A 12806-nucleotide genomic window follows, 5' to 3' on the forward strand; every position below is an offset into this window, starting at 1 on the left:
AAGAGGAATCTAAGATCTCACAATGCTAAGGACTCTACAACCTTGACTCCAACATGCAGCATCATCTCCAATCACTGCTCCTTTTACCTTGAGAATTTGGAAAAGGCCTTTCTCAGCTCCTTTCCAATAATTCTGTAGCCTTACACTCTCAGACTAATTCACAAAGTCTATGACTGCTATGGGTATTTAGTTGGAAGCTACCAATCAAACAGGTGTTCTTTCAAAACTGTTTCTGACATGTATACAGACAAAAACACAGGGTAAAGTCTGTACTTAAAAAACAGAGGAAAGGAGATAAAATGAAGCCAAGGATGAGAAATCCTTGTGTGTGACAAAAATAACCATAATGCCTATATACATAGCCCTCTGAGAAGATGTTATCAAATTATCCACATAATTACAACAATGCAAGCAAAGAAAAACAAAGTTTATCCCAGTAGCTAGGTTCAAGCTAACAAGGAGAAATACAGATCTTAAAGAGACTGGCAAGCTTTTCTGATACAAGTTAGAAATGCATAAATAGGTCATGCATCAAGTACACCATGCACAAACCACAGACTACACGAGGAACTCAAAGGACACAAGGGTATTGGAATATAAGAAGGAAATGAGCCTCTATAGTCTTACATTAGCCACTGTCACACTGCTGAATAATGCATCATCTTAAAAGTATTTGGTAAGGTGATAACTAATCAGCATTATCAAAACAAAGCAGAAATTCTTCTGGTCTCTTAGTTAGGCTTGCAAAAAAATCTGTATAGCCCTTTACTGTTTACAGAGGAACACTACTCTGGGATTTTGGGTGACATTATTTGCATGTGCCAAAAAGAAGCTTGGCTTCACTGATGAATCTGTCTTGGCTGAGGATTTCAATTCCAAATTCTCAGGGATGGAGAATAAACATCTGTTGTCCTTCTAACACCATTTTAAGCAATAGCTCTAAAATGGGAATTTTTACCTTTCTGTATTTCCAATGTCCACCAGTTTATTCAACTGAAAACACACCAACTCGCCTTTACCTCAGTACTGTAACCATGATTCATTTTCAAAAAAATAGGCCTCATCCTGTCGAATGCCACCAAACATGTATCTCATCCTTTAGCTCAAATATATTTTGCATGACCTTACATGAATTGCTCAGATAAAAGCCTTTTTTCTTCTACTTTTGTTATTTTAAAGTGCAGATGCATTTGAGTCATTTTCCCCTTTTGTTTCATATCCTTAAGATCCACAGCTTCAAAGACAAAATGTCAGCATGCAGTCGATTTATGACTGAACTCTTGAAGAGACACTGAAGAATTACCTTGTCAATCACCCCAAGGACTCTGAAGGCCTTCAGTTCCTCGGCAGGGCTCCTTAGGTTCCAAGAGGGCCTTGAACTTAGTGATCCTGGAGGCTAATGGAAGATATCAAAGATTACACATCAATCAGGGTGGTACTTGAAGGAAGACTGCCTGCTGAAGCAAATGCCAGGCCGAAGGAAACTAAATTTATCATAAATCAGAGAGAGTGAAGATGAAAGGAGAAGTTTTCTGTTTGTCCTTAGTGGGGGGAAAAAAAACAACTTGCAAGTAAATAAAACCAAGATAACATTGAAAACAAAATTTTAAAAAGAAAAAATAATGAGTTTTTATACTTTCTATGCTTAACAGAACCTGGTTGAATCAATTGCTGAATTCTTAACCCATCCCAATAATCAAAGCCTTATAGCTATTCCAGATACAAAATAATTCAGAGATCACTAAAGATGAAAAAGTATATTAGAGGCTTTTAAGTTTGAAGAACATAAAGTACAGGATTATAAACAGAATTCTCTTGTTCTCTGATGAGCTTTATGAAATCCTTTTAATAACAAGGTCTACAATAGAAATAATTTCTAATACTGAAATAGAAAAAGGAAGCTAGCTACATCACATTAATCAGAAATTAACAAGAAAATCAGCAGATGCTAACTGTTTAAGTATTTAATATGCAGAGACTTTCGTCCAGGTTATACTTTGTAATTTCTCAGGGCAGACTCTAAGTTTGCATGTCAGAGGAGGGAAGAGCATTTAAAGTAGGAGTTTTTCGAGACGAAGATCAACCTCTAAGCATCACATTCACCTCTGGCACATTAACAAACATTTTCAGAAGCCTCTAGATGCAAACTGAGAGAATTCATTAGATTCTCCTCCAAAAATTCAACATGCAACTTCTACTAGAACCACAGACCAGAGTCTCTTCCTCACAAATCTGATGAATTCATTTGGAAAGCTGTTGAACACGAAACTGTTTTTAAGCCTAACCCAGCCTCCCCAAATCTGCCCCTCTAACGCACCAAGGTAAAGGAAGATGAAACTCCTTGATTTTTATATTTCTGAAAGTCAAAAGTCGTTTATCTCATTTGCCAGTATCCTGAGACATTATTAATAAATATGTCACAAAGGAAAATGGCTGGTCAGCAATTCTGCTGTGGATGAAATGCTTAAGTATCAGGAGAAGAAAAAAAAAATTTCCCCCAATGATCAGAAACTTGTAGAAAAACTGGAGACACTAAGCCAAGTAATTCCATTTCCTCCCCACTTTGTGTTTGCCCTCCAATATATTCACTGTGCTATTCTCAAGGTCCAGAGGACTTCCTCATATTTCTCCCCAAAATCAGTTTCCCTTTACACTGTCAATCACCTTATTTCCTTCCAAATTATTTTCCCAAAGCAGCTCCTATTTTAGCATTGCCTGGAAAATTCAACAGAAAGGATCAAAAACACACGTTCCAAAAGCATGGAACACATTCCAAAGGTGCACTTCACTTTTTGTCCATCTACTGGGCTCGTTGTTTAAAAGAGTTTATTGTTTATCTTCATTTAACTGACTGGCTCTTGTAATTTTTCTTGTCATGTAGATACTGCTGAGTAAGAGTACCAATGGCACTGAGAAGAAAACAGCCCAGGTTCGGCAAATCACTAAAGCTTTTAGTATGAGTATTCTGCATGAGGTTTTTTTCTCCAGACTTAAGTCCCACATGCTAATAAGCTACTAGAAGGTCATGGGAGCTTTCTTATTCTGACTTTATTTTTTATTATTATTTCTGACTGTATTTTAAGTGTGTGTGATTTTTCTCTATGAACACAATAGATATTTTGAAACAGAATTCTGCTAACGCAGTTTATTCATGCCACAACTGCAAAAGCATTCTAAGGAATACGTTTAATGAAAGGAAATATTTCCAAATTCTCAGGACTACTATAATGATCTCCATTTCCGTTTACAAGCTTTTACTTTTTTATAACCTCCATAATTATGCTTTCTCTTTCTCTTATGCACAACATTTCAACCACGAATTAAGTTCATACATTCCCACGGAAGTTAACAGTCGTCTATCAGGGCTACAGAATTGGACTTCTTCATCCTCCATGTCCAAAGAGCCTGGAATAAAACAGTACATATTCTAAGGTTCTTCTTTAAAATATCACCAAAGATGGCACAGTCACTAATAGTACACACACACTGTTCTCCATATGTGCATTCCATAGTTGCTTCTTTAAAGTGATTAACAATCATATTCACGTCTGTACTGTTTCCAGTAGCTTTTCTATTTCTACAAGTTTCAGGTTGTTTTTTTTTTCCTTTGCTCTTTAAAGTGGTTTGGTTTCACCATTGCTATGTCTAGTAGCTGAGATGGAAAGGCATTGCATTCTGTTGTGAGAGAAAGCTCCAAATACTCAATTTCCAGAACTAAAAGCAATTAAGAATTATATGTCTGTTCCTCTGAATAGAGCGAAAAACCCAAGCTCAGCCTCTTGCCAGCAATAAAAAAAATAACTAAAGGACAGCTTGCTCGTCAAAACTAGAGGAATAAAGAAAAAATTTATAAAAAAAAAAGGAAAGGGGCTAACAAAAAGTCAAAGATTTAATTTGCCTTTAGAAATAAGGCATTTATATTCTAAAGAAAGTGTCAGACTATCTATACCCATAGAACTATCTGAATAACTTCAGCAACCTGTCCAAATGTTCAGCATACTGCTCAGGTACTCTAGGACCTTCTCTCCTGCTGTTAAGCCTTATGTACTTGGAAATCATTTCCAGACTGCACTCTGAGCTTCACAACAGAAGCCAGCTGAGGTTACCTGACTAGGGATCAGCTTCCCAAGTCTTGCATTTCCTTTCCCATCATCACTTCTTGGTAAGCCTGCGCTAACTTCAAGTGGAAAATGATAATGTGATTGTGATGCTGGCCATTTCAAAGTCGTAGCAATCTGTGGCTACCATGTGCCTTGAAAAGGCTCTAGCTTTGGAACCTACACAATGAAGCGCAGCTCTTGTCTTAACTTCAGCATCACTGTTGGCCTTTACAAGAACCTCTTGTGTTAACCTCACTGAAGGCATGAGTTCTATCCCTAGCCTGGTGACACAAACACCATTTGATGGGAGATAATTCTACTGCTGATTCTGCAACCTTTGACAGCAGTCACCACAGTGATTTCAGGATTAAAAAAAGCACTTGCACAAACATCAGTGCAGAACTCAGCTTCGAGCTGCGCATCAAAATGAGATCTCCCCTCACCATGCAGAGGTCAGTGTTTGATGACTTCAGTCACCATCCCTCAGAGCATGGCCAAAGCCTTCACTTTAGCAAAGAGAGTCTTCATTTTGAAGGAGATTCTGTTGGCTCCACATGATGGTTAAGAAACTCTCCTGGTCCAACACAGCATCCTGATTCTGCACCAAGTGAAAAACACATTGCATCTCTCCATGCATCTGAACAGAGACTTAAGATAAGGTGTGCTTCCAAAGGCCCTCAGTGACAACCAATTTAAAACTGTATCTTCTGTGAAGCTGAGACACAATTGTGGTCATGTACATCTGGAATCAGCAGCTGACTGGAATTCAGAATGATCTGGAAAGCCTTGAGACTGAGTTTCTATTTTATGTTAAACTTGCATTACATAGAACTAAAGCAATGAATTTTCATTACATTTTATGGAGTTTTTATGCACATTTAATGAGAATTTTAAGAAGTACACTATCTTATGAAAACTGCAAAGAATGAAGAATACTTTTCCTGTTTAGGCGTTGGATTTGTCTGTGATACCCAATATTAAACTACTTTAAAAATTGAAAATATCTGACATTCTAGAGGACAACAGCCTTCATAACTGTACAAAAAAGGACAATTCCAAATATAAAATAAATGCCATATGTGGAACTAGAAATAGTTTCAAAGAGTAAAAAAGACCATAGCCTGTATGTATATTTGTGCTGGGCCTCACAGTTGACAGCTATGCTAGGCTGAAGCTTTCTAGTGATCAGCGCAATGCAATTCAAAGGCTGTTGTGACACACTCTCTAATGCTTGGAGGTGCCCCCCCCCAAAGCCTGCTACTCATAACTAAGAGAAAAACAAAGCTTGAGAACCTGCAAAATGGCCTGCTGTTGCCAGTGTTCTCGAGTATTTGTAGTCAAGAAGGCCCTTGAGGCTCTCCTGCTGTACTGAGGAAGAGCACAAAAGTGTTTGCTGAAGCATGTTTTTCTATAAGGTCTGCATGCCTGTTTATAATCTTCAGAAGGTGCCTCCACATCTCCCACTCCTACAGATCACAGCAAGGCTTTTCTCAATGTTTACAATACCCTGTCAAGTGAGTTCCCAGTTCATGGTCAGTCACAGTTGCATCAGTTCCCTGTGCTGCTTCTCAGCCTTAAGAAATCCTCTATCCACCCTTAAGCCCTCTGCTTGTAACATTTTTCAACAGTGCCAAGAGTTCTTCAAACACATCCTCTTGTGTTTCTCTCCTCACCACTTAGACTTGCCAGCAGCAGGGTGGTTGCTAAGGATGCTATCCTTGAGGGCTACACTGTTGGCTTTTTGCTGAGGCAAGACAAGTAGCAAACTATTAATATTGTTCTTTGGTTTCCATGGCATCAAAGATAATCTTTTTCTTTGCAGTTCTGAAACACCAGGCCTTTGCCTCTGCAGAAATGTGGTCTTCAATGAGGCAAGAGTATGGCATTTCAGGCCATGGCTTGCTTCTTCTGCACAGGGCCCCAGGAGAAGCTCCTCTGCCTCACTGCCACTTGGTGTTCAGATGGTAAATGCATGGCTTGGGTTATGTTTGTAACACAGAACCTTTTGAGACTGATTCATATGGCTCAGCATACGCCTGAATGATTTTGGTAGTCACGAGAAGCAGAGATGTGCAAGACAATAACTAAACCCACATTCAGAGTTCACCTCTTTCCTTGCTGGACATTCATCTGGCCTGGTGGATGAAAAGAAGCAAAATGTCACATCTACGATGGCCAGGTGAGCCTACTTTTGAAGGTGCTCACCCTGTTCTTGTAAGGGCATAACAGAAACACAAGACTGCCTAAACTAGTCATGAGCGTCAAAGTAGTTCTGCCTCTTAACATCAGGTGGTAAATAGAAACACAGTCTCCAATATTTACTTTTGCTATCTAGCCAAGCCTCTTCCTCCAAGGTGCTGAAAGTTTCACTCTCACATCCCATGAAGTTCCCTGCACCAAATCACATTTCCCTTGCCAGAAATGCACCTTGCCCACCATAATACAGACACAGGCTCTTCCAGGAGTCTGCTACACCTGGAGGTGTGACAAAACTTGGCCATGCTTCTAATAAAGGCATCATATATACTCTAAAGCAATGGTTCTCACAAACACTTGAGCATTACTCTAGCAAGAACGAAGAGATAAGACCTCTTTGCTGATCCAAGTGGGCAAATAAGGATTTGTACAGTCTTATTTAAACGTCTGCATAGGCATCCTGTCTAAGCATTTGAATGAGAGATTATATCAGTCAGACTTTCAACAGTAGGAGAGTAGGAGATGCTACCAGACACAAAGCAGCCTTGACCCAACACGACCAAAGGCATGCTTAGGGCAGTTCAGAAACTAATTACAAGGAACGCGTATGCTAATCTTCTGCACTATAGATTTAATTTCTACAGGAGACACGTGCAAAACATCTGCATCTTTCCACGAGTGAACATCTCCCACGAATCACTCTGTAGTCAGATGCTGGTCATTTCACTACACTTTATCAGTGCCTGCATGGGATGGAATAATTCACACCCATACCAAAAAACAAAAAACTCTACCTTGGGGACTAAGAAGGATGAGTAGCAATTAAAGTGAAAGAATTCAGGTCTGATGTGCAAACACTATGCAGGGAGAGTTGCATTCTTCTTTTATTAAGATTATTTCCTGTCCTGAAATCCAAAGTAAAGAACATGCCAATTCTTCATCTTCAAATTACAACTTAGGGAAGTCCTTCTTCCAATTAATTTTCAGCTATGAACTCAGAGACAAGCTGTTCTCCACCACAACCATCATGACCCAACAGCATTTTCTGCCCTTGATGCAAGAAAATTACAAAAGCTCTAAGACAAAAGTCAGGCTTGGGTGTTATGAAGAGAAGCAAATAAATGGAACTAAAATACAATGGAAAAACAGTTCCATAAAGAAGACAAAGCCACAGCGTAGAAAAACATTTTTTATCATAAAAAGAACAGTAGAAAATTCAGATTTGCCCTAGCTTGTCAACTTGAAGTTTCAAGACTAACTTTCTAGTCTCATTACTTTTTTTTTTTTCTTTTGTCTTATCTCAATTAGTTTAACTTTCTTTTGGATCTGCAAGGAAGATATTTGTCCTATTCAGTACAGCATAAGAGGAAATATTTCCCAAGGCCACATACAAAATGCAACCTATTTCTTCCTCCTTTCCAACTGCAATTAGTTTTTAAACTTATAAAAGGGTAAAAATAGGTTGTTCTTGGTGATTTTTTTTCCTCGTTCTTTAGTTTCCAAACATACTGAGATTTCCATTCAATATAGATTCTTCCCCACTTTCAGGGGTGTCTGACCCAAAGAAAGACTACCTAGTAGGAGTTCATATCAGTCCAAAATACTAAATTGTTCAAAGTACAATTCACAGCAGCAGCAAGACTCCAAATCTCACAAAATGTATCTCATTTGGAACATCCTCAAAAAAAAAACTGTACTTGAGGGCTCTCAACAGAAAAAGTTACCCTTTAAAAATCACTGGTTTTGCTTTTTAAATTTACTTATTATGCAATAAGATTTTTATAATTCTTCACATTTTAGCAGCTGTAGTCTCCCTACAGCTATTTTTGTATCTGTGAAGCCTATGGAGCAATAATCTGTGCTTTTGGTCCTGAATTGATACAAATGTAGAGATGGGAAGTTGGTAAATTTCGTATTTACAACAACAGAGCGGTCACTTACATGCAATTTCATATAAGTGTAGTAAAGCTCTAAAGTAAGAATAGCTAAGTCCTGATGGAAATGGTTGGGGAAGGGCAAAGTAGAAATTTATGAGGCTGTCTTGGAACAAGCTTTGTTTATCTTCTGTACAAGTACAGATAAGAGTGTTTCTGCTTAAGACAGTAGGAATTACTCCTGAAACTCCACACCAATAAAGAAGCTACTGATCACTCAAGAACAACCAGGAGAGACATCTAAAGAAAGCAAAAAGAACATCAGCTCAATTAAGTATTTTTTTTCTAACCATTTTATTTCTAACCATCCCTCATCCCCCCCCCCCCCCCAGCTCCACAAGCTTAACTCAGTTGTGATATATCCATATGTACTAGGCTAAAGAAACCAACAGACTGTCTGCTCCATCCAGAAGTCAGTAATATTTTCACTGAAAAGTCAAATGAAATGTTCCGGCAGTGACTTCCAGGTTCTTTTGCTATAATTTGAAATTCTGTAGCATGATTAAAATGTCCACCTCATCAACTGTGGAGCAGAAGGGAAGTGTGCTAAATCAAGCACTACCTATAATGAAATGAAACCAACAAGAATCAGAAAATAAGAGCAACTTAACAGAAATGTAATATGTAAATATTCCTCCTGAAAGAGATGAATTCCAAAGGTTTTGACCCTCAAGCTTGAATATGCTTTGCTACACAACAGAACAACTGAATTATACCAAATTAAAAAAAATAATAATAGAAATAAAGCCTACCATAGAAACAGATGAATCTTCAGAGGATTTATGGTAGAGACTGGAAATTTTTTCAGCTCGCATAAGGTATTCTGCAGTCTTTCTTTTCACAGCTTCTCGACGAGTTGGACTTGATTCACCTCAAAGGAAAAAAAGAAGGTTATTTTTTCTACACAGAGAGAGGTGCTAAATAATCAAAGCACATGACTGCTTTGATTCTACCTTTTTTATTTACTTTAGGTTATTAATAATCAAAACTACAAATATGCATCTCATAAAATGCAAGTACTATGATATCAGAGTTCTGCCAAAAAAAAATTTAAACCTTGTAATAGGATAAGGTAAATAAAAATTCTTCCCTAACTCTTCTGTGTTCGGTAGATGTTCCTATTGTACCTCAAACTGAAACAAACCACCAATCTGAACACTGTACCCCCAAAATCTCAATTACAGAAAACAAGGTAAGAGCTTACAAAGAAACAACAGAGAAATGTTTGGAGTTGTTCTTTCCCCCTATGTTTCTAACATGGGATTCCTTAAGTATAAAGAGAACACAGAAATGCTATCAGTAGTCAGACAACAACACGAGAGATGTCAAGAACTCTTGCTCACAACGTTCTGATGCTTGCTGCTCCTTTGCTGTTGGCTTGGGGTGATGCAACAAGAAAGGAAAAAACACTTATATAAACTATTTCAACTTCCAGATGGCTGAATATCCATCGTATTATGCCGAACCTATCCAAACTCATGCAAGAGGTGAAATTCCTGTGGTACTGCACAAAATCTATGTTCACTCTAAACCCTTATGTTCAGGAACTCTCATCACAAGCAGTGTTATTGTTACAAGAGACTTGATTTTTAATTCAAAGAAAAAAAAAGAAAGAAATCAACTATCAAGCAAAGAGAAAAAGACTTTGCACCATAATTGCTCTAGCAGAAAAATGAAAATACTGTGGCTACTGAAATACTGAAATGGCTGTCCTGGAAGTTCCCAGAGTAACAGCACAAATTTAATTTATCCACAACAGTTACTTTCAGCCATAACTGGTGTTGTCCAAGACTTGCATAAACGCAGCCTCAGTTATGGAAGGCTTCAGAAACACCAGGTGCAAGTCAGCACCTTTCACCAACTGATCCTGAAACAGGGCAAGGAACTGCAAGGTTATCTAACAGCTACTCAAGATAAAAGACAAGGCAAGGAACAGGAGAGGCAATAAATTAAACATGCAAACACACAAACCCTGACAAACAGCAGATAGCAGAGAATAACAAAGACTAGAACTCACAAGAAAGCGATCAATGGGCCATTCGACATGCCCACCAAGTGTAACCTTGAAGAAGTTCAACCAGAAACTTGGTGACTGATAAGAAAGGAACCAGATTATTGTAGGTTATTACAAACAAGTCTCATAAAAAAGAGCAAAATTATTACAGGATGTCTGAGGGAGACCAAGGAAGAAGTTACTGAGTGAAAGCTTAATATGGAATGTTTTATAGGAAGGATTGTGGGAACGTTTAAGTCTCACTGTAAGATGTTTAGGGTCAGGATTAAAGGTGAGGGGACAAGATAGGGTCCCAGGGGACAAGCATGAGAAAATAGGGATGGGAATTACATCAGTTGATCGTGTGTAAGAAGGCTGCTGGGTCAATGCAACTGACTGAGATCCTGTACCTCACCATTGTTTGTTTTACCTTCTCAATCAACTCTATTTTTCCTCATTTTCTGCACGTGTGTGCTCGTTGCAAGCTGTGCATATGATGCATTACCAGCCCTCACACAAGACTACTAGACAAGTTGTCTGAGAGCTCATCCACAGGCCTGGGCCCAGCTACCAAAGAAACCTGCCCAGTGAGCCTTTCCCAGAACAGCAATAGTACAAAAGAAATTGAGATGTTCGCTTTGTCTGCAGTTATGTAGATGCCTATAAAGGGAACGTCCTCTGTCTGCATCTGTTTGTGGCCAGCCATGTGCATACAGAGTATGCAGACACATTCATAAGCTTCTCAGAAATTTGCACTCAATAGCACAATTGGAAAGACCCCAAGGAGAGGTGAGCTACCTATACTGATCTCCAGAATGTCAGGGTAGCAGGAGTTACTCTGAACCTTCAGCTGGATAGACCTGGTTAGCTTTAGCATCTGACTCCTTAATAAAGAATGAGAAGGTTGTCCAACTGCTCGATTTTGTCAAAACATTTTCAATATGGAAAATGATAATGAAAAGCTATTTCTTCAGAAAGCTCGTGGAGAATTCCTCTGCATAGAAACTTCAAGTTGTTATTTTCCCTGTGTCCCACACAAGAAGAATTACAAGAATGGTTTGGATTGGAAAGAACCTTTAAAAAGTCTATCCAGTTCCCATCCCTCTGCAATGGACAGGGTCACCTCTCACCAGACTGCCCAGGGCCCTATCCAACCTGGCTCTGAACATCTCCAGTGATAGGGCACCCACACCTTCTCTGGGCAACCTGCTCCAGTGCCTCACCACCTGCTCAGTAAAGAATTTCCTTTTTGTATCTCATCTAAATCTATCCTCTTTGAGTTTAAAGACATTAGCCGTTGTCCTTTGATAAAGAGTTTTTCCTCATCTTCCCCGCAGGTATTGGAAGGCTGCTATAACATCTCCCCAGAGCCTTTTCTTCTCCAGTCTGAACAATCATAGATCTCTCAGCCTGACTGCATAGGAGAGGTGATCCAGCCCTCTCATCATCTTCAGGCCTCCTCTGGACCCACTTTAACAGTTCCATGTCCTTCCTGTGCTGGAGGCCACAGAGTTGAATCATCTGTTCTCCAGATAGAATCATCGTTCCTGCTTTAAATAATGCTCTGACCAAGAGAGTGAACAAAGCAGAGGGTCTTTATCAAATTTTGTTCTGCCAATCATTTTGACCTTGTTAAATTAAAGATTCCTCCTCACTTTTATGTCATGACTACCAACTACCAAAATGTGCAGAACTGCCACACAGACTCTATCAAGAATAGAGCAGAAGAGACTTACGTTCTACTCCATGCTCTGCTGAAAGTCATCTATTGTAACTATTATTATCCATCTCCCAGCAGGGTGGAAAAGTGATTGTTAACTCACTGGACAGAGATATAGAGCTTTTCTCCATAGATATCTTGGACTGCATGTGGTTTAGGAGGAAGCTGGACAGTCAGAAATTCAGTGCACTTCTAGGTTACAATGTTATGGATATGCACTAATTTCTGATTTAATTCCTCATTCTAAAGAGAGATCAAACTCAGGTCCAGCTCATCTTACATCAGACTCCTCTGGTGAAATTCCCTTATATCACACTATCAGTATTATTCCCATCTAGAAAAGAATAAAAATAAAACTCAATTGTTTGAGCTTGGGTTTGGCTGTATCAGCATGGAATAGATGCACAGAGGTTGGTTTGTTTTTAAATGTTTTTAAGTGTTGCTATTTCTTGAAATATGACTAACACTCTGCATTCATCTTTAATGGCAGAGCACCGAAAACTTTGTTATGACCACTAGTGATCATCAGCATTCTCAAAGACACACACAAGTGGTAACTGCTCAGGGAAAACAAATCATCCACATGGCAACATTAAACTCTTCAGCCAGCATTTTCTTCAAACAAACTGGTAGAAAACTGCTAGGCTAGTGTCTAAGGCTATCATAAAAGTCAAGCTTACTGCTTAATTGTTAGTTATGTGTATTTAGTTTGGATGTTTACTGCCTTTTTGCAATGCTTCAGTAATTTTACAGTAATTAACGCAAACAAGATAGGCTGTCCCCTTAGAGCTGTCTTTGTTCTCCCTACTTTCACAAGACATTAATTTCAGTTTTCCTTCTAGTTTTCCTTCCTGACTAATTTG

General features: G+C 38.8%; 1 protein-coding gene across 3 annotated transcripts in view; it reads right to left on the reverse strand.

Annotated features, from left to right (window-relative positions):
• Positions 1-12806, reverse strand: part of RPS6KC1 (ribosomal protein S6 kinase C1) — an 82650-nt gene that overhangs the window by 37537 nt on the left and 32307 nt on the right. For all 3 annotated transcript variants that reach the window (XM_065746530.1, XM_065746441.1, XM_065746607.1), the window contains exons 8-9: positions 8983-9101; positions 1304-1396 (exon numbers count right to left, since the gene is read on the reverse strand). In XM_065746530.1, the coding sequence (XP_065602602.1) occupies positions 1304-1396; positions 8983-9101 (212 nt within the window). The remainder of the gene's footprint in view (positions 1-1303; positions 1397-8982; positions 9102-12806) is intronic.

The sequence above is a fragment of the Cyrtonyx montezumae genome, unplaced genomic scaffold (genome assembly GCF_038088225.1).
Source record: "Cyrtonyx montezumae isolate F1298 unplaced genomic scaffold, pur_monq_1.0 scaffold_0, whole genome shotgun sequence".
NCBI lineage: Eukaryota > Metazoa > Chordata > Aves > Galliformes > Odontophoridae > Cyrtonyx > Cyrtonyx montezumae.